This window comes from Pleuronectes platessa, chromosome 9 (genome assembly GCF_947347685.1).
Source record: "Pleuronectes platessa chromosome 9, fPlePla1.1, whole genome shotgun sequence".
Lineage (NCBI taxonomy): Eukaryota > Metazoa > Chordata > Actinopteri > Pleuronectiformes > Pleuronectidae > Pleuronectes > Pleuronectes platessa.
The window spans coordinates 1,647,439-1,669,812 of NC_070634.1; the positions used below are offsets into that span (position 1 = coordinate 1,647,439).

At 38.8% G+C, this 22,374-nt stretch overlaps 1 protein-coding gene across 6 annotated transcripts; it reads left to right on the forward strand.

The window, feature by feature from the left end:
• Positions 1-8,341: 8,341 nt before the first annotated feature.
• On the forward strand, positions 8,342-21,658 carry rad54l (RAD54 like). 6 transcript variants are annotated; one of them, XM_053431430.1, is made up of 18 exons: positions 8,342-8,543; positions 8,624-8,711; positions 9,749-9,856; positions 9,967-10,027; positions 10,112-10,247; positions 10,619-10,688; positions 12,869-13,157; positions 13,740-13,864; positions 14,221-14,371; positions 14,526-14,652; positions 15,407-15,481; positions 15,829-15,959; positions 16,162-16,272; positions 17,851-17,974; positions 18,070-18,148; positions 18,228-18,407; positions 20,149-20,312; positions 21,338-21,658. In XM_053431430.1, the coding sequence occupies exons 3-18, from the start codon at positions 9,773-9,775 to the stop codon at positions 21,537-21,539; spliced, it is 2,109 nt and encodes a 702-aa protein (XP_053287405.1). In that variant the 5' UTR covers positions 8,342-8,543; positions 8,624-8,711; positions 9,749-9,772; the 3' UTR covers positions 21,540-21,658. The 6 variants fall into 6 exon arrangements, with proteins under 6 accessions (XP_053287405.1, XP_053287401.1, XP_053287402.1 ...); XM_053431426.1 differs by having other exon boundaries at positions 8,624-8,707; positions 9,746-9,856; XM_053431427.1 differs by having other exon boundaries at positions 8,624-8,707; positions 9,746-9,856; positions 18,228-18,356.
• The last annotated feature ends 716 nt before the right edge of the window (positions 21,659-22,374 follow it).

Here is a 22,374-nt window from a genome sequence, read left to right on the forward strand (position 1 = left end):
CCATCATAAATATAGTCCTGTGACATGATACCACTCAGTCGACCTGTAGTTTCAACAACTCAAGTCTGTAAATTCAGATTAACTTTCCTTTGCTCGTGTATTACTTTTGTAGAGCAGACAACGTGTAATGTAGTCACATGTTATCACCCGAACAAGAAGCATGTACACTGTGACTTTGTCACTAAAAACTTCTGCAAAATTGAATAAGAAAACTGCTTTCAGTTACCACAAAAAGACTGTACTAAACAATTCAGTTACTCATTTCAATGCAATGATCTTAATTTTCAATGCAACTGCATTGTACCTGTACAGCAAATGTGAAGAAGAGATTATGGTAATGAGAACTAAACTATGCTTACGGCTAATGAAAGCTAATAATATAACAAACTACCTACTATATAAATGTAAAAATCAAAATGTTGAATGAAACAGCCTTTTGTACATGATACAACAATATTGCGTTTTTTTATGAAACAACGTAGCATATGGTTACTTTTCAAGTGAAAAGAACAGGACATTATCCTTTACTGGCTTCCCAACCAACACTATCAATCGTGTTTTTGCCAGCTCTTTGTAGGTGCCAGAGATTTACATGTTTGTGTGTCTTTGTACACACAGTTAAAAATCTTATTTTAAATGTGTGCATGATACATGTATCCATTATCTAATGGCTTATCATTTTAGGGTTGAGGGGCTTACATCTACATTATCTGCAGTTATAACATATTATTATTATTATTACTATTATCAGTTTCATAGTGTTAAATGCTGGCTCTGGATCTAAATGTTTTGCTGCAGTATCAATGGTATGAGATGTTTATGTTAAGTCAGTCGACCACATCTACTTTGCAGTTTCCAGCCCTTGCACATCTGACCAGTTATAAAGACAGTATTCATTCTACATTTTTGTGTCAAGCAGCATTGAAAACTAGTCTAAAAATATTTTTAATAAGCATTTGCCTGTTTTACTTAGTTTTTTGCCACTGTGTATCTCTGAAAAGCATGTTTCCACATACAGCACCAGGATAACAGAGCACCTCACTACTAGGCTCAATGAAAGACTTAATTTTCCATTGTTTTTTGTTATTGAAGATTATCTGAAGAGTGCTTACAGCCAAGCCCACACATGAAGCTGCACATTTCCTTTCAATTACATCTCATGTTTTTATGACAGGAGAAAATAGTGATGCTAGTGTCCAAAAAAAATCCCACAGGACCAGCTCATTGTATAAGGAGAAAAGACATTCTTTGAAATTAATAAAAGAGTACAAGTCTGAATCTACTCATAGTTTTGGTAACAAACTTGTTTGTTACCAAAACATCATAAGTGATGCTTTACATCATATACGTAAAGCAGACCGCTTTGGACTCACTGGATTGTGTATCCTTTCAGCATAAAAGAGCTAGACTAAGTGTTTGATTGGACTAAGGGTGCTTCTCATTTTTTTTCAGTTACTTCCATATAAGAATGTTCGAGAGAGATACCCCTGAACTGATATGTGAAACAGCATGTCTTTCTGATAACGATGACACAGCTGGATCAGTCTTCAGTCTCCAGGTGTTAACAGCACGGTACGACCCAATGTGTGTATTTGCAAAGATTATAATTTTTGCTGCTCTTTCACCTCAGATAGATGTTTTGATATGAGTCAGTTTTTATGCCTCCGTACCAGCAATAGCCAGTGGCCGGAGGAATTACGTGAAACATTTCGGGAAACTTATGAATTCTATATCTCTGAAATGATTCAAGGGAATTCTTTCACATTTGGAGCAAACATTCAGTTGAGCTCGGATTTCATCTTGGTAGCCCAAAGTCAAGCGGTCACAAGGACCTCATGCTACTGTGTTTCAGTTGTCAAAGGGGAAGTTAACAGTGACCGTTATAAAAAAAATATATGTAGAATATGTACACAGAAACAGCAGTGGTTGGCGGAGGCATGCAACCCCAGTGCGGTAATTCTAGTTTCTATTACAATTTTGAGTACCTCATTCAAACCACAGTCTGTAAAGTTAATGATAGAAGATTTACGGTGCCTGTTTTTTTGCCCCTGAGCTGTGGGTGGAGAGGGGCTGCGTCTCCATTTAAAAACAATGTTTATGGGCATGTGAAAATGAAAATTGTGCTGTTTGTTCTTTTTTTTTCATACAGACTTAAATTGAATGTCTTCGTCTAGGCTCTGTGAATGAAATCCTATGGCACACTGGAGTGTCCCACCTTACTTGGTAATTTCTGTTTAACTGTGACATGGCAGCTAAGAGGATCAAAGCAATCAAAAGAATTTAGTTGCACTCATTATTGATTAAGGACATAGGATGTCACACCATGTTAATTTTATACAAATACAATTTGATTGATTGATTATTGCACCAAATCATTTTAAAAGACCAACAGCCAATGGGAAAAGTCCAACAGACCAATGGTGTGGCTCAGTCACTCACTTACAATCACAAACATTTGTGGAGGTGGTCCTGGAACTGTCCAATCCAAAAATTGAGGTATCTTCACACAACCTGATGGAAACTAAAGTCAGTGCCGTGTAGTAGCCAGTAAGAGCAGCTCAGCACTGCTTTCTGCTGGACAACATAGAGATGCAGTACACTTCCTCACTTTGCTGTGATTTGATTTTTATTTGGCATGGAAAATTCACAAAACGCAATGAAATATGTTTCTAGCGAGGCTAAAACATTCTCATGTTAACATTTGTTTTGAATTTTAATTTTGACATAGTGATACATAGTAATTTCTTTGTTTTTCATAACTTTTACGCGAAAATGTTCATTGTGATTGAAAAGGTTTTTACAACTGAAAGACAACAGATTGTTCCTCTCCCTGACCATTAAATTATCCAGGTTTTTATGAGAAAATAGCCAAGATAAATTAATGATGATGATGAAGTTGTTTCATGCTTGGTTTATCAACCAACTGTCGTCCAGAAAAGGGACATGGATTGAGGAAATTGATATGATGGCAGAGGAGCAGGGAGAACGAAAAATAAGAAGCACCCGATACAGAGGTGAGATTGGTTTCAGGGTCATTTGACTGTCCACAGGCATTTTTCTCAAAATGTAGGACTCCTTAGTATACTTCACCAAAAACAAAAGTGATATGTGAGATTCTTTGATTATGAAAAATAATTATCTGTTTCGAAATATTGGTTGAATGTGCTTTTACCGTTTGTAGTTAAGTGATTTCTGAGGCCTTTTGTGACTGTTAAAGTCAAAATGTAACTTCTCTATAGATGCTATGCATCATGTTGCCTTACTGTACATAAGAGTATTTATTGTTTTAAATTATTTTATTTATTATGTATCTGGATAAATTTGGTCGCAGGATGTTTAATCTCAATGAAGTAGCCAGGTATTACTTGTATTACATATATACCCACTGTTCTGTGAAGGACAGAGTTCAGACTTTAGCTAAATCTTCCCTGTCACCTACAAATTATGTTTCTATACAAATTTGTTTCCTGTCAGAAACAGAATCCGTCATTATTGTCAGAGTTTTTTTTTTTTCAATGAATTTATCAGAAGCAGAGGAGTCTGGTTGAGGGGGTTGAGGTGATATCAGATGTAGGCAGTGCATGACTCACTGTCGGTGTGTCCTGACACTCTGCATAATGCTCATCAACAATGGTGGCTTTGGTTGATTAACAGTGAACATTCATGTTGTGTCTAGAGTCACTGTGAACTTTTACTCATAAAACTAGACTACTGAGCTTTCACTGACCTGAACTTAGAGCTTTTTCTTAATAACAGTTGAGTCACTACAAGTGGAGGTTGTTCTACGACAACTAACACTGTGAACATCTGACTGATATGTTCAGTATCAGTGCATTAGACAATTTATTAATTTATTAGTCAAGTATATAAATAAAAATAAAATGTCCTCATTGTGTTTATAGGAAACATAATCCTGTTGTCGTTACATGTTATATCAAATGTATTGCTACTGTTTCTGTATAGACACAAAACTTTAGGGAGACAGGGTTGTTCAATTCACACAAGTTACAATCATTCAGGCCCAAAACTTGCTTATAACACATGTTGAGCAAAACTCCATCATGCCCTAAGCACAACTGGGTATTTGTGTATAACACGTCTTTCATACACATACAATGTTCTGCCAGTGAACACAACCAAGGGCTGCTGTAGTGCTCTTACAATAGGATCGGCACTGTACTGTATATCACAACCCAGTAGCACAGTATTCACCTATTAACCTCATATAAGAAGTGTTCATAGTCTTCATATTCATCATGGTACTGTATTATCTTGAATATATTCAGTGTATTCTAAAAAGCCTTCTGGCCACTGTTTTGTACATTGTTAGTAATAAAACATTTAAACTTTTATCTGACTTTGGTTTATTGTGCTTCGAATCCTTTTTGAGAGACAGTCACATCAAGAAATTAGTCACCTAATTTTTCTGTTCCCTTTTGATATATTCTTCTTTGGGTGAAATTACTGCTGTTGTAAACATGAATCCAGTTTATTTCACTGTGCTCTTCACAGAGTTCTTGTGAATCTTGTGTCCTCTACAGTATAACAAGTCTGACAGAGCTTAAATATGTCATAACTGTCCCTGGTCACTCTCTCTCCTGTCTCCCCCCCTCTCTTCCACCTGCCCCTCTTTTTCCCTCATATCTCCCCTCTTTTTCACCCACCTCTATCTCTCCATCATTTTTCTCCTCTCATCCATATCTGTTGAGGTAGATCAGGGGTTCTCAAACTTTTGCAAGCTGGGCCCCCCATAAGCTGGTTAGGGGTAGTTGGGCCCCCGCCGCCCGCCACCGCTGTCTTCAACTACACCACCATATATAGATAGATAGAGAGATAGATCAGAAACTTGTCGATAGTTGTGTTTGTTTGTTTGCAATAAATAAAATGATAGCGATGTTGCTAGTAATGGTAGTTTATATATATGCAATGATAAAACACAAGGAAAGTACACAAACCATAACATGAATTGATGAGATGTTAATGTGATGAAGAGGGAGAGGAGGAGGTAAGAGACCCATGTGTCATATTTCCCTGACAATCTAGACCTATAGCAACTTAACTAAGAGATGATCCCAAAGAGATCTGAGCCTCTAACTATAAGCTTTATCAAAAAGGATTTAAGCCTACTCTTTTAAGAGAATTAGGATTCTCCTGCTCCCAATCTGAAACTGGGAGATGATTCCACAGAAGAAGAGCTTGATGACATAAGGCTCTGGCTCCTACTCTACTTATTTATTGACACCAATGTAATTTCCAGGTAGTGGTTTCAATAGTGGTTTTTAACACTCCACTTTCACTGTGTTTCATGAATAAAATGCTCTGTATGTATATTGTGAATGACATATGAGCAAACCCCTCTGTAAGAACCTTTAGAATAAAAATGTTGTTGCATGATACTGAAGTGGAGAATCTGGCGAAAGGACAAGAAAAATAAACGTGCATTTTTCTTTTAAAGACTTGAATCCAAAAACATAGAACATACAAAGGGAAGGAAAATTAAATAAATGTTCTGTCATCTTGGTTTGAAGGAAAAGCGTGTTCTTGAAAGGTCAGGACAAAATCAAAAATTTACCTTTCAATGGAAATACAATATTTTGTATCCCTAAAAAACTGAAACTCTAAAGATATTTTCATGTTCCTATGTTTTGTAGATTAAAGGATTGTTGTGTGTGTGTGTGTGTGCGTGTGTGTGTGTGTGTGTGTGTGTGTTTGTGTGTGTGTGTGCGTGTGCGTGTGCGTGTGTGTTTGCAATCATCTATCTGGCCCATTAACTCCACCATGAATTTCACATAGTTCATATAATTAATCCAACAATTTCCATCTATCAATCACAACCAATGAGCTGCGAAGACCAGCGGCACTGACTGACTGGCCAAGTTCAATCCTCACACTGTATCCTGTGGATTTGTGATTGAACATCCCAGCAGGTTCCAATTGTGGTAGTAATAGTATTTAAAACAGGGTATCCAATCAAGTGTCTATAATGCATAACACTGTAATCATCCGACTCTCAATGTTGCACGCACCGCTCCCACAGAGTTTTCACATGGTCTATTAACCCAAGCATCACATCCAAAGATGACACAACACTTTCAGCAGCTTTTAGCGCAGATTACTTTGTTTTAATGACAGCCACATACAGGAGGAGCGTGTGTTTACTACAGGGTCTCAATAGGTGCAACCAAACAGTGTGTGCTCAGCATGCACACAAGCCTGGACACACAGACATGAGAAGCTGCCACCTGTTGGTAGAGTGTGTCGAACAATCACATACTCCACAGCTTTATGAAAGGACTTTGATTACTTCATCCACACAAGTACGAGTAGAACCACATTGTAAAAACAACAACAAAACAAACTTAATGCACTCAACTTTACTAAAGCAGACATTAAGGAGTATTGGGAGGAAAATATACTATTAAGTATCTCACGTTTCTTACAGGTTTTCCCTGGCAGCAGAATGGTGCTTGTTAGCGTTATATAACGTAACATATTTCTCATCCACCAACACATAAAATATTGTAGCTGGTTTTAACCTTTTATATACCATTTGTATAATCATATCCATTACACTATTTTGTCTATATAAATGTACATAACTGGGGAAAAAAACTGCAGTGAGAGATGAGGAGAAAGCAGAGATGGTGTTAAAGATTCATAATTGAGTCAATATCAGTGAAGAGGGGATAAAAAATAACAACAGCTAATTTTACTAGGACAGAAAATAAGATGATACTGACGCATAGACAGAAGGAAAGCAATGAGAAGAAATGAGAAAAAGATGCAGCAGAGATGAAACTCTGTGATATCAAGACTTAGATTTGGTGACAATGGACAAAAACAGGGAGGAGTGGGATTGCATGTTGTCCCTGTGTCTGCCTTGATGTCGTGGGCTACATCCACACTATTAGGTTTGTTTAGGGTCGAACCTCTGCCACAGTCTAGAGACATGCAGTGAACCCATGTCTCACCGAGGTCAGGTGTGTGATTTCCAGCACCCTGTGACATTCAAAGGATAAGCTGTTAAGAGGAAGTATGTCCTCTTCTATGTCTTCACATAATTTACAGCAGCAGTCGGCAACTGGGTGAGACCAAAATCCAACCAAATTTCCTCCAGATAATTTTTATTATTTTTATTTCGGCATTTTGGACAGAGACATTCACAGGTGATGATATCTGACATCACTCCCTAGTCCTCATCATTCAAATTTATATAAACCTCAGTTAAAGAGCATATTCTGTTAAATTTTATGAAAAACAATTACCGTACAGAACAAGCTTTTTTTACTGAGTCTTTAAGAAGCTCAGCACCGGACAAACAAACAGCCGCAGTATATTATATAACTGTTTGAGGAGGACTCACTGGATAACTCTCAAGTGACTCCTGAGCATTATAGTCCAGGCAAAGTAGCGTTTTATGACGGACTAATTGTAAAAAAAAAAATGTCAGCATAGATAATTTCTATGGGGTGTCCAGAACAACATACTAAAAGTACTATGAAATCCTAGTTGAGGAACTTTGTTAAATTCTCATCAATCCGAGATGTGTGCCAATAAGGCCAGGCAACAATACACCCAAATGGGGCAATTTTTTCCTTTACAAATCAAAATCAAAATGAAGTTTTTTTTTTTAAATGACTTTGAATATGCAAATGAGCTATACACTAATCGAATATGCCCAAAATACACTCAACTAGGCTTAATTTTTTCCTTTACTCCTACGACAATAAAACTTTACATAGTAAAGGTATACATGAAAAGTCACTTTTTTTGTGTTACAATTTTCTTTTGAAATGAATTTGATTATGCACATGAGCTCTCCACTTATTGAATATGTCCTAATTTGCATAGGCAGAAACACCATTCATATGTATGACAAATACATCGGCCCATCTTCATCCAATCATCCTACTGCCAATTTTTTTACTTTTCATGGGTACTTTCATTGTGTAAAGTATGATTTTTATAGGAGTAAAGGAAAAAAAATAGCCCCATTGGGGTGTTTTGTTGCCTTGCCTTATTGGCACACATTGATGAGAATTAAACATATTTCCTCAACTAGGATTTCTAAGGACTTTTATTATGTTGTCCTGGACACCTCATAGAAATGATCTATGCTTAAAATTTTTATTTTACAATTAGTTCGATTTTTGGCTCCAAAATGACCTACTTTGCCTGGACACAGGAGCAGCGAACGTCCCATTCAAAACACTCGTTTGAAAGGACAGTTCAGTATGGCATAGGGATTGCAATATCAGCTGTCTCCCAGCTGGCGGCGCACTACAGCAGGCACACAAAAGTGAGTATGACCTTTTGGGCTTGCCGTACTGTTGTGCAACATTTAGCGCGAACTTTGTTAGAAACTGAGTGCGTGTAAACCGGAGGGGTACCGCCGTCTCTTTCTAATGAAGACTACTATGAGATCTTCACTGGACTGACAGCAGCTGAGGTGAACGTCACTATCTGATAAGTGCTCTACCTCTCGCAGATCAACATGGGAGTGACGCGTTTCCTGGGCAACAGGCGCTGAACGTTGGAAAATGGTGAGTGTTTGTCCCCTGGCGCTACAGAATCGTAACTACGCTCTGTAACTAATCCTTTCCTTGTAAACCCGTCGTTCCAGAGGAGGAGTCTGGCTCCCAGTCAGGTCGCTAAGCGGAGGCAGGGAGGTGAGTCCTGTGAGGACGAGGAGTGGACATGTAGAACCGTGAGTTATTGGGACTCGAACACATCATTGAACTCCACCGTGTTAACCACCTGTGTGGAGGGGCTGGCCCGGAGTCTGGGCTGCGGAGCATTTTAGGCACAGCCAGTATATCTCATGTAATCTGGGTTTGCCGCCGCCCTGATAACCTTTGCTCTGACAATAGTTATCAACTGGATCAGTAAAATGTTGGTTTCCTTTCCTACATCCTAAAATAGGTGTATGTATGTAGTCAAGTCTCATATCTGTACATAGTATATTAAAAAAAAGCAGGTGCAGAACCAAGGTGCTTTACTATAATAAAAAAAAAATCAGGTTTAGAAGAAACAGGTAAGATACATTTGTGTATACAGGCCATGTAAAATGCTCAATAATTTAAAAGACAGTAAAGACAGGTTAAATCAGGAAAGGCTGTTTGATAAAATTATGTTTTAAGAAGGCACTTAAAAGAGTTAATTGAGTCAGCTGACCTGATCTCCTCAGGCCTCGGGCCCCAACTGCAAATGCTCTGTCCCCCTTAGTTTTTAGCCGATCAGTAGGCTGAAAACGATCAGTAGGTGAGTTACCATGGTGACTTCACCCAGCAACAAGTAAACCACTGTCAAAAGGAGAGTTAAACCTGAAGCATCTTTGATCAACACCAATTCTACTTTGTAGCCACCACAGCAAGACACTGGTGGTATAAACATAGTGATGGTGCTGATGATAATAATAATAATGATGAGTTGGATGTCTTCTTACTTGCTGGAATATTCACAGACCTTATACAACATGTCTGCAGACACTTTACAACAACAGCCTATTTTCATTTTGTAAACACTTTATTGCTGAATCATTGGGAAGCATTAGTTTTCTATAGTTTATGTATTGGTCTCTCATGTTTGTAATGTGTCATTTATGGAGATAATTGAGTCACAGTTTTTCTTCATAAGGCCTCTTGTTTGGAAAGCAGTAAGAAATTGTGTGATTTAGTTAATATAAAAATGGTCTGGTTGAGAATGTGAGTGTTGAAATTGAAATGTGTGTTGTGCCTCTTCACAGGAGAAAAAAAGAAAAAGAGATAATGAGATGAGAGAGAACCATATTTCCCCTTTCAGAAAGCCTCTGACTCAGCTCAACAGCTGGCCTGCATGTGTGGATGGTGAAAAACATGTAAGCACTGTCTGGTTGTTAAATCTTTGCACACATTTTGTAAACGAATGCAGTTATGGTTACTGCTTGATGCCATTACTTGTGTAACTTGTTTAAAATCGTATCCACAGGAGGCATTTATTCGAAGTATCCTTTCCAAGCCATTTAAAATCCCGATTCCAAATTACACAGGTAACATTCCTCTCTTCAATCTACTTATGTCTAGTGCATTACATGACATTACAAAGGATTAATTTAACTGCTTAATTTCCACAGGGGCGCTGGGAATCAGGGCACTTGGTCTGAAGCGTGCAGGAGTGAGGAAAGCACTTCACGATCCCTTTGCAGAGGATGCTTTGGTTCTTTATGAGCCCCCGAATCTGAGTGCTCATGACCTGATCAAAGCTGACAAGTAGGTACCTCCCTCCATCAAATAATCTCTTAATTGATTCTACAATGAAAACACTTTATTGATTGACACTTATAATTAAAGGTGGTGACTGGTGGATAAAGTTTCCATTAGATGTTCAATAATCTGGAGATTTTTACCATTAGTAAAATCTTTCAATGAGTTGGCAATCTGCCGCCCATTATCACCTCACAGTGATCTGTTGCATATCTATCAGACAGTTGTAACATACCATACTGTTTAGGCAGACACATCAGTTATTGACTACACACATCTACAATATTGACTTCAAGAACATATGTTTCATTGATTAATGATTAATTAATTAGTGGACAAATGTATGTAATAAAAGGATCCCTCTTTTTCCTGCTCAGAGAAAAACTTCCAGTCCATGTTGTCGTGGATCCAGTTTTAGGAAAAGTGCTCAGACCCCATCAGAGAGAGGTAAACGTTTTTTTTCCTGTACTAAACAAAAATTACAACAGCGTTGAACCATAGGAATGTAGAATCTTTTGATATTGATTTGGCCTTTTGTTGGTGGATTGAGAAGTCTGTTCACTCTTAGACATTACAAACAGTAGGGCAGGGGTGTCCAAACTACGGCCCGCGGGCCATCTGCGGCCCGCCATCCATTTTAAATTGGCCCGCCTAAAAAAAAAAATAAAAAAAAATAAATAAAAAGATTAAAAAAAATATATATATATATATTTTTTTAAACTAACATTTAGTAGCACTGAAATGGCAGTAACTTATAGCACTATGTAGTTTTGCTCTATTTTTGAAGAAATTTTACTTTCTTGATTCTTGTTGTTCTGGGTTTGTACCCTCGAGTAGGGGAGAGCGAGGTAATGTGAGATTTTTTTTACATTTGCTCCCCTCTAGGTGAGCTAAAATCATATATCAGTAAAATGTACACATTTCATATTAATTCAGGATGTTTCCTAGCAATGGAAATGATCAGAATGTCTTCAGGACAAAGGGCAGTGAAAATATGATTGAAAAGTGGTCTTGTGTCTCAATTTACCCCGTAGCCGGGGTAAAGTGAGACAGACCAGAGAAATCAAGGGGGTAAAGTAATCCACTTACCTTTTCCACTTTAAAACTACCATAACAACACATGTTGTAATAGGTAAATTAAGCACATTTATGATTATTATGATTCATGTGATCTCTTGCACACCCTAGCTTGCCTGCACATTGTTTCTCTGTCCAATTGGCAGGGACAGGGATATTGTTTTTCTCTGCGTATTCAATGCCAGTTCACGGCACTTAACTGGAGCAAGGCCATTGAACTGGTCAGCTAGTTGTTTCAAGTGTTTGGCAAGCTCCTCCTCCATCTCATCTGTGAATATTCTCTTTGCCTCAGCTACTGCACCCCAGGCTACTGATTTTACTTCCCCTTTCTCTTTTTTCTTTATGAATCTTTTGAGGGTTGTCTTATCAATATTTCTATCCCTTCCAGCTTTTCTTAAGGACATCTTTCCTTGCATGACCTCAGCGGCTGCACTCTCCATCTCTGGGAGGGGTGTTTGGCCCCAGGTTGTCTTCCTGGTGTAGTTTCATCCTTCATGATGGCTTTTCTACAATGTTTAAAGCATTAAAAATAAAACATATGTAATGTAATATTAGACTAAAATATGGTTAGGACTAAACTTAACTTGTGCTATATGTCTCACTTTACCCCACAGCCAACATTTTAGAAAAAACAGCATCTCTTAGCAATTCAGGCTAATCTTCAGCTAGCATCAATCACATGGTTTCATTTTTGTGAAAGAACATAATTAACACAGCACCAGAACCAACTTCTCTTTCATGGCAAGGGGGGAATGGGAGGGGCTTGAAAACATAATGGTCACATGACCACAAATGTGTACCATTGCCTAGATACAGGGAGTGTCTAATTACCTTTTAAATTGAAAGCATAGCTAGTAGGGATAGGCATAATTAATCGACGATCGATTATTGATCATTAAGGATTTCGTCGATGACATTATTTTTCATCGACGAAAAAAATGGATTTCGTTATGTGGCAGGAGGTCGGAATATTCTAACCACAACATCAGCACCAACTTCTCCTTCATGGCAAGGGTGGAATGGGAGGGGCTTGAAAACATAATGATCACATGACCACAAATGTGTTCCGTTGCCTAGATACAGGGGGTGTCTCACATTACCCCGCTCTCCCCTTCCCTTGAATGCACTGATTGCAAATCGCTTTGGATAAAAGCGTCAGCTAAATTAATTGTAATGTAATGGACTATGGCCCACTGTATTGTACTTCTCAGTTTTGACACTAGGTGACGCCACGCCCCCCGCTCTAAGCTACGCGATTGAGGCGCACTCTCAACAGTCCGCTCCAGGGCAGGGGGGCGTGGCGGCGTGAGTGGCCCAGACCTTCACATTTTTTTCTGTATGTGGCCCTCAGGATAAAAAGTTTGGACACCCCTGCAGTAGGGTGACGGAACAAAGTCAAGTATTGGTCCACTTACAAGCTTCTTCTCTAACCTTTAATTACATCTTAGAGTCTTCATCTATAAGATGTGAGGTGAACCAGGGATAAACCGTTGGTGTAACGATAAGATTTTGTCTGTGAAGTTGAAAATTATGTCTTTTGTTTCCCACAGGGGGTAAAGTTCCTGTGGGAGTGTGTGACAGGCAGACGCATCTCTGAATCATATGGCTGCATCATGGCTGATGAGATGGGCTTGGGGAAGACTTTGCAGTGCATCGCACTAATTTGGACCTTGCTACGCCAAAGCCCTGACACTAAGCCAGAGATAGACAAGGTCATTGTGGTTTCACCTTCTAGCCTAGTTCGCAACTGGTACAATGAAGTAGGAAAGTGGCTGGGAGGACGCATCACACCAGTGGCCATTGATGGAGGTTCAAAGGATGCAATCGATAAGCAGCTAGGTTAGTTAATTTCTTCCTTCCCTCTCATTATGAATACCAACAGCAAAGAGATATGTTGGTAAGTCCCCTCTTGGGCCATATCGTAAACATAATCAATCCTTTGGGACGGGTTAACACTAATTGTCAGTGGGCACATTGAAAATACTTTTCAGGTGGCCACATATTCATTACCAGTTACCTTCACCTGTCATCTTGGATTGTAGGTTTTAGTCTTTCAGAATGCTGTATATGGTCAGACACGCACGTGCCTTTAAGGCAGCAATATACATATTTCTTCCTATTTATTCCTTGATGTGTTCCAGGCAAACCAATTTGCACTCATCATCATCTCAGGGCTTTTTCCAAATATTCAGATTTCAGGTTAAAATACTTATTTTATATAAGAGGCCTGTGACTGGACTCACTGATAATAAATCCACACAATGATTATTCACAAGCACAGAGACAAAATGATAGCATTCCACATCCATGGAAGTTTCCTAAAACAAAATACCAACTTATGTTATGAGAAAGGTTTTCTTAAGGAGTTGTTATGGAGTAATGAGTGTGTCTCTTAATTGGTTTGTTTTCTGTGATTTCTAGTGAACTTCATGTCTCAGCATGGTTTGAGAGTTCACACCCCAATCCTGATCATATCCTATGAGACCTTTCGACTGCACGCTGAGGTTTTACACAAGGGCAAAGTTGGACTTGTCATTTGTGATGAGGTATTTCGTATGATCCGTTACTCTTTAGAATTGTCAGGAACAGCTGTTACAGTGTTGTTACATTTGTGTGTGACTGTTTATGTTCATGTGTTGATGTCAGCAAATACCTTGGCAATTCTGTTGGGGCCCCACAAGGCTTTCTTTAGTCACACTGAGTTTGGACAAACTGTGATGTCAGTAAGCTAAAGTAAATATTAGAATGTCATACATAATTCACTTTCACCTGACACATTTCAAGCCAGATGTGTGATCACTTAACTGAAACTATTCGTTTTTTTGTTACCAACCCAGGTCTCAGTAGCAGTGTGCATTTTCCTATTAGTTAAACAAACGAAAAAATAATTGTATGTGTGTAGGGCCATCGATTAAAGAACTCTGACAACCAGACATACCAGGCCTTGAATGCCATGAGTGCACAGAGGAGAGTACTGATATCAGGCACGCCCATCCAGAATGATCTGCTGGAGTACTTCAGCCTGGTCCACTTTGTTAATGCTGGGATCCTTGGTAAACACACACACACACACACACAAACACAAACACACACACACACACACACACACACACACACACACACACACACACACACACACATATTTGAGTTATTTCTGCAGTTGGTGCTTTGTTTGTTTACTTGTTTGTTTCTTCATCTTGGTGACAGGCACAGCTCAGGAGTTTAAAAAGCGCTTTGAGCTTCCCATCCTGAAGGGTAGAGATGCAGATGCCACTGATAGAGACAGACACGCTGGAGAGGAGAAACTCAAGGAACTCATCAGCATCGTCAACAGGTCAGCACACACATATAACACAGGGTGTATTATTTCTATTATATTTTCATGTTTCAGTTAACTTTGTCAGTCCTTTATTAAAAAATTCATATGCGTTTTTGTAAATATCTTTCTCCTGTGTCTTGGAAATGTCATTCTCACATAAACTTTGTCTTTCACCAAGTCTCAAATTTTTTTTGGTAAAAATTTTTCATTCCATTAAGCTCATATCTGGTGTACCTGCCCTCCGTATGACATGTAGTGAAACCACCTGCTACGCCCAAGGTCGCTCCTCTTATTATAAGTCTGTATTAATGAGTTTGTTTTGAATCGACACCGACAGTGAGCTGTGTAGAGCTCTTGGATAATTTTGTTATTTGCTATTTTTTTCAGATTTCCACCACCTACCACCACACAAAAAAACTTTAAACACAACCTTTAAAAATGTTATTTTTAGTTTTTCCTATGTACTAGTGTTTTTTTAAATCAGATGAATGTACATTTTATCTCTGGCTGCTTGTTTCATCCATAAACCACCAGTTTTTCTATAATTTAACTGTCATGATATATATAAATATCTACTTTGTGTAAAATTCAATGTACTGTAAAAGAAGATTTTATCCACATTGTTCATGTCTACCTTTGACTGCTATAAGGTCATCAGGTGTTTAATTCACTTCTGCTAATTTATTTTTCAATGCATTTAACATAATAAATGCCCACACATGATGTATTTAACTGTCCTTATAATATTGAGCATGTTGTGCCTCCACAGGTGTCTGATCAGGAGAACGTCTGATATCTTGTCGAAGTATCTCCCTGTGAAAATTGAGCAGGTTGTGTGTTGCAGGTGGGTGGATTCACCAGGTGTCTTCATAAAGGTTTAGATGTAAAAAGAGAGATGGAATATGTTTGTCTAGGTTTAAGTATTACTAAAGCTTTATATATATATATATATATATATATATATATACTGTACATACCTTATACAACTGTGGTCCAGTACCAATACTAAAGTCGTGTTTTTCATAACTTGAAGTAGAAATATTACTCTACATTTTACAAAATGAAGTCGAGAAATATGGCTTCATTTTGTTGAATGGTAATACTGTAGTTTATAATGCTGTTTCATGACAAAACATTGACAATATTTGAAGAAAGAGTTTTCATTCATACAAGTGATGTGTTTCTCTTCAGGCTGACTCCTCTGCAGACTGAGCTCTATAAGCGTTTCCTGAGACAGGCAAAACCTGTTGAGACGTTACAGGAGGGCAAGATAAGTGTCTCCTCCCTGTCTTCCATCACATCACTCAAGAAACTGTGTAATCGTAAGTGCTTAAATCAAATAGAACGCACTACTTTGTGTGTAGCATCAGTGAATGTATCCTTGATCGAGAGAAACTTGGTACTTTTTTAAGGTAGGCTTCTCAAGTACAGACTCAAATGTAAAATTTGGTGGGTTTTTTTATGCCAATGGCCAAGTAGTACCCATTTTATTTAGAACCATCTGCTGCTTGGTCTGTGTTCTAGACCCAGCACTCATCTATGAGAAGTGTGTGGAGGGCGAGGAGGGCTTTGACGGGGCACTGGATCTATTTCCACCGGGATACTGCTCTAAAGCTGTGGAGCCTCAGCTTTCTGGTAAGAACATGTACAATACAGCTGTGATAGTGTTAAAAAAGAAAGTAATACAGAAATACGGCATGATTGACTCATATTTAGGAGAAGTAGAATAACTGAAGGGTAATCTAAAGTTATTTACCTGGCCACCATGTGAAGCTAGTGTGGTAAAATCTGGATTTACATTTTAGTTTGTAATTATGCTTTAAGACCCAGTGAAACAGACGCTAGAGCTATTTGATTCTGCTTATTTACAGGTGCTCAATAAAAACATGAAGCTATTGAGGGAATGTTTGAGATGCCCCTGCTCCAGATTTGACAGTAGAAGACATTCTTCTTGAATGTTGAGCGGTCAATGCTCTATGAAGAGAACATGGTTGTTCTGTCAGACTTTCAGATTGTCTTGTCTTATTATCTAATTGAATCATACTTCCAGGTGTTAATCAGGCCCTCCTTTGTTCAACGGGTTTTTCCTGTTATCTTTTAGTTCATTGTTGGTGGACTCTCATCTTGCTACCTCACATGAACACAGAGTATCATACATACATAATCTGAATAACCCCCAATAGATTACATTGGGATCATTTGTCTTAACCCAACATCTACCCAAAATCGATTAATTTTCGACAAAAAATGATCTATTGAACTACTAAAGTAGTTCAATATTGAAAGTTACTGTTGCTCTCCCATGCCTGTGGATTTTACCCATTAATCAAACTGAATGAAACCTGTGGGCCAGTCATTAATGGCAGAATTCTAGTCACAGGGCGGGAGTTAACAATTCCAGAAAGCTTTATTATTGGCTGCAAAATGAGTAAACACCCCTGTGTGCAGGATAAGTCATTAAACAGTAAAGGTATTTTAGAGGAAGTGAAAAGTCAGATATTTAGTTCCTAAACCTCACTGTATTTCATGGGGCCTTTGAAAATAATGTTGATGAAACATGGCTCTATTCAAAATGTTCATATCAACAGCTCTTAACATGAGTTCCTGAAGATGACAGGTGTTACAAACCTGTAGAGAATTAATCCCCCTCATGTCTGTGGAGCTTCTTGTTGTCTTTTGCCTCTTGCCCCACTGAAGCCTCACTGTTTTGGTTCTGTCGCAGCGCTCTCATCAGTCTCGTTTCCAGCAGCAGCTGGTCTCAGTGAAAAAGTTCTGACAAACAGTTTAGTTCAGCCCTGTATAGGAGCATTTGATAGAGACCAAACCAGACCTAAACTGCGAGTGAATACTGCATACTGTTCTCTTGGCCCTAAAAAAGCACCCGTTTTTGCAGGTTAAATAATTGTGGTTTATCTTGTTGTTTGTGAGTCCAGATGTAGGGCCGGTTGTCCACCCATCAGATGCTCAGCAGTTGGCTTAGATTTCCTCCAGTCCACAGTGTCCTTGGGCAAGACACTGAATCCCCCAAATGCCCCTTACAGCCCCTTAGGCTGCGCCTTCTGTAACAAATGAGATGTGTGATTGACAAAGTGTTGGGTATAGAAAGTGCTGTATGTGTGTAAATGGGTGAATGTATCTTTCGATCTAAAGCACCTTGAGTTGAAGAGTGCCATAAAGATGAAGAATTTATTGAAGTTGTCTTCTTGTTTCCAGGGAAAATGCTGGTTCTTGATTACATCCTGGCAATGACAAGGACAACAACTAGTGACAAAGTGGTGCTCGTCTCCAACTACACACAAACACTGGACCTCTTTGAGAAATTATGTAGATCTAGAAGGTAATCTTTGGGAAACCAACATTTAATTGTTTTTAGTTTTTTAGGGGGGGGAGTCACTTAAAGTGAGTAACAACCATTCTCCTGGTGTTTTACAGATATCTCTATGTTCGATTGGATGGGACGATGTCCATCAAGAAGAGGGCCAAGATTGTGGAAAGATTCAACAGTCCATCAGTAAGCTGAAACTCAGTTTTAAATGATTCTGTGACATCTGAAATGCAGGTACAGAGCTTCTGATCCATCTGTTCCTCAGAACCCAGAGTTCATCTTCATGCTGAGCAGTAAGGCAGGTGGATGTGGCCTGAATCTGATTGGCGCCAATCGCTTGGTGATGTTTGATCCTGACTGGAACCCGGCTAATGACGAGCAGGCAATGGCCCGGGTATGGAGAGACGGCCAGAAGAAGACCTGCTACATCTACAGACTGCTCTCTGTAGGTTCAGTCTTCTTACAGTGCCTTGCATAAGTATTCACCCCCTTGGACTTTTTCCCATTATGTACTGTTACTAACTGGAATTCAAATAGACTTAAATAAACTTTTTCCCGTTTGATCAACAAAACATGCATAGTACTTTGGAGGTGCAAAATTAATTTTATTGTGACACAAACAATAATGAGAACAAAAAAGTTGACATCTGTTGGGTGCATAAGTATTCACCCCCCTGTGTCAATACTTGGTAGAACCCCCTTTCGCTGCAATTACAGCTGCAAGTCTTTTGGGGTATGTCTCTACCAGCTTTGCACATCTAGAGATGGAAAGGTTTGTCCATTCTTCTTGGCAAAAAAGATGAAGCTCAGTCAGATTGGATGGAGACCGTCTGTGAACCGCAATCTTCAAGTCTTGCCATAGATTCTCTATTGGATTGAGGTCTGGGCTTTGACTGGGCCATTTTAAGACATTAACATTCTTTAATCCAAACCATTCCTTTGTAGCTCTGGCTGTATGTTTAGGGTCATTGTCCTGCTGGAAGATGAACCTCCGCCCCAGTCTCAAGTCTTTTGCAGACTGCATCAGATTTTCTTCAAGGATTTCCCTGTATTTGGCTCCATCCATCTTTCCCTCTATTCTGACCAGTTTCCCTGTACCTGCTGAAGAGAAGCATCCCCACAGCATGATGCTACCACCACCATGTTTCACTGTTGGGATGGTGTGCTCAGGGTGATGGGCAGTGTTGGGTTTTCGCCACACATAGCGTTTTGCATTGAGGCCAAAAAGTTCAATTTTGGTCTCATCTGACCAGAGCACCTTCTTCCACATGTTTGCTGTGTCTCCCACATGGCTTCTGGCAAACTCCAAACGGGATTTTTTATGAATCCCTTTCAACAATGGCTTTCTTCTTGCCACTCTTCCATAAAGGCCAGATTTGTGGAGTAGACGACTAATAGTTGTCCTGTGGACAGATTCTCCCACCTCAGCTGTGGATCTCTGCAACTCCTCCAGAGTAACCATGGGCCTCCTGGTTGCTTCTCTGATTAATTTTCTCCTTGTCCGACTCTTCAGTTTGGGTGGACGGCCTCCTCTTGGTAGGTTTGCGGTTGTGCCATATTCTTTCCATTTTCTTATGATGGATTTTATGGTGCTCAGAGAGATGTTCAAAGCTCTGGATATTTTTTTATAACCTAACCCTGCTTCATATTTCTCCACAACTTTATCCCTGACCTGTTTGGTGAGCTCCTTGGTCTTCATGATGCTGTTTGTTCAGTAATGATCTCCAACAAACTCTGAGTCCGTCACAGAACAGGTGTATTTATACTGAGATTAAATTGCAGACAGGTGGACCCTATTTACTAATTATGTGACTTGCAAATGTGACTTGTGAATGCAATTGGTCGCACCAGATCTTTGTTAGGGGTTTCACAGTAAAGGGGGTGAATACATATGCACTCAACACTTTTCAGATTTTTATTTGTAAATAATTGTGAAATCCATGTAATATTTCCCCCCACTTCCAAATGATGCACTATTTTGTGTTGGTCCATTACATAAACTCACGATGAAATAAATTTTAATCTGTGGTTATACCATGACAAAATGTAGAAAAGTCCAAAGGGGGTGAATACTTATGCAAGGCACTGTACCTACTGATAGAATTCTTCAAAGTTGAGACAGTGGTATTAGATGTTTCAGGGCTGCAGGGTTTCCCAGCCTAACTGGTCTGTCTTTGTGTGTACAGACAGGGACAATCGAGGAGAAGATCCTGCAGAGGCAAGCCCATAAGAAAGCCTTGAGCAGCTGTGTGGTGGATGAGGAGCAGGACGTGGAGCGCCACTTCTCTCTGGGTGAACTCCGAGAACTCTTCACGCTCAACGAGGAGACCAGCAGCGACACACATGACAAGTAAAAAGAAACCATAGTTATTCATGCAAGTTGTGTATGCAAGCTTACTCTGCTAAATCTACAGAGGAGTGAATTAACTTTAGAAAGATGTAACAATTTCAAATAACTAGTCAGACATAATAAATTGACCTGGACACCCTCAAATTTTTCACACTAACTGTAAAAAGCTATATTTTATTTGTAATTATCCCCAGTTGTGACTCAATAATCCAGGCATTCAAGGCTTATGTCATATTAGCACCAAACTCCAGGAAGGCTCTAAGGATCTGATACAATGCAGAATCATGAATACTTTCGCATTTAAAATACATTTACCCAACTGCTTAATACCAGTGAGTGTGATGATCATAAAGGCTGGGCCTTGTAGTTTCTATTAATATAAGTGTCAACAGAAAATACAAGCGACGAAGGCTTTGAAACTGAAAAATGCCAAAAAGCATTTTTGTTTAATTTATATTGCTCTACTACGGCATGTTTCTGTATGACAGACCTCAATCATTGTGGAATTCAGTGCACTTTTTCGTGCCCATGGTCAGGGCTTTAAAGATTTCTTTGAAAATATGAAATTGCTATACAAACGTCAACAATCAAATTGAAGGTTGATAGAAACTTGATTGGGAAAAAAATCTCTTGAAAAGCATTGCAGCATTATGACCAAAAACACCTGCAGCTTTTAATCACAGGAACTTTTTTCATGGAACTAAGAGGTTCCTCCAGACCATTGTTCATTCTAAAACAATACCCACAACAAGCTGTTTGATTTAGTCCAACTGGTGGTGCTAATGCAAAAGACTAGACAACTAACTAAGCAACAGTAAACAAGTTGACATAATGCTGTTGAATGGATAATAGAGGAGGACACGTAACATAGCAGATTTCCTTATACCTGAAATGCTAGGAAACATATGTAAGGAAACTGATGTGACAATGACAAGTCATTGCAGAGACAAGAGCTGAAATAAACTGCTCCTCCTTGAGCAATGTATTCATGCAGTCTTTCCTCCTGCCTCTTGTGTTGTTATTAGGTTTCGTTGTCACCGATGTGTGAATGGCAGCGAGGTTCGGCCTCCTGCAGAGGACTCTGACTGTACCAGTAATCTTTCCCAGTGGAACCACTGCTACAACAAAAAGGGCCTGAAAGACCCGGTGCTAAAAGCCTCCTGGGACGCTGCAGTGTCCTTTGTCTTCCATCAGTGCTCTCATGAGGACCAGAAAGGTGTTGTGTAGCAGGAGGAACACAACAGACGTCATATATCTCTACTACCTGTATATATGGAAACTGTATTTATTTGTTGTTGAGGTTTTTTTCTGTTGTTTTTTTAACATTAAAACATTTGTTAAAACAATATAGATATTGTGTGCTTCCCCCCGGTTAAACCTCATGATACATCCAAAATGATAATATTGAATACATTAGAGATGAGAGAAACGTCTTGTGTTTGAACTGTTTGAATCATTGTTCAGAGATTATGCAACATCCTGTGAATAGGGTTTCTTGTTGAGGGTAACAGGGTTACTTAAAGCAATATAATATAATTAAAAGTCCTGCTGAAGTAGGACAATCATAGCAAAAGTCCTGCTAAAAATACTCATGAGCATTGGAAAGATTATAAATTATATTTAATTGACTTAAATTTGATGTTGTATTGAGGATATAGTAATGTTCTATTTTAACATATTTTTTCTGTTATAGTTTCATGACTTAGGGACGTAAAAGGCACTGATTTAGAAATATAAATATAGTTTTCACCCTAAAAAACAAAAAACGACATCTAACGACAGCATTTTTATTGTATTATTATTATAATTTTATATTAATATTTCTCTCATGTGAAATGCTCTCTGAGCCCAAACAGCTGTACAATAGGTTTGTCTTAGAATAGTATGAGTCAAAACTTTGATATGGCTTTGGTAAATGGGTTTGTATTTATATAGTGCTTTTCTAGTCTTGATGACCACTCAAAGCGCTTTAGAGTACAGTTCTACATTCACCCATTCACACACATTCATACAGTGCATCTATTGACAGCACTTTGTTATTCTGTGGGGGGGCCATTCAGGG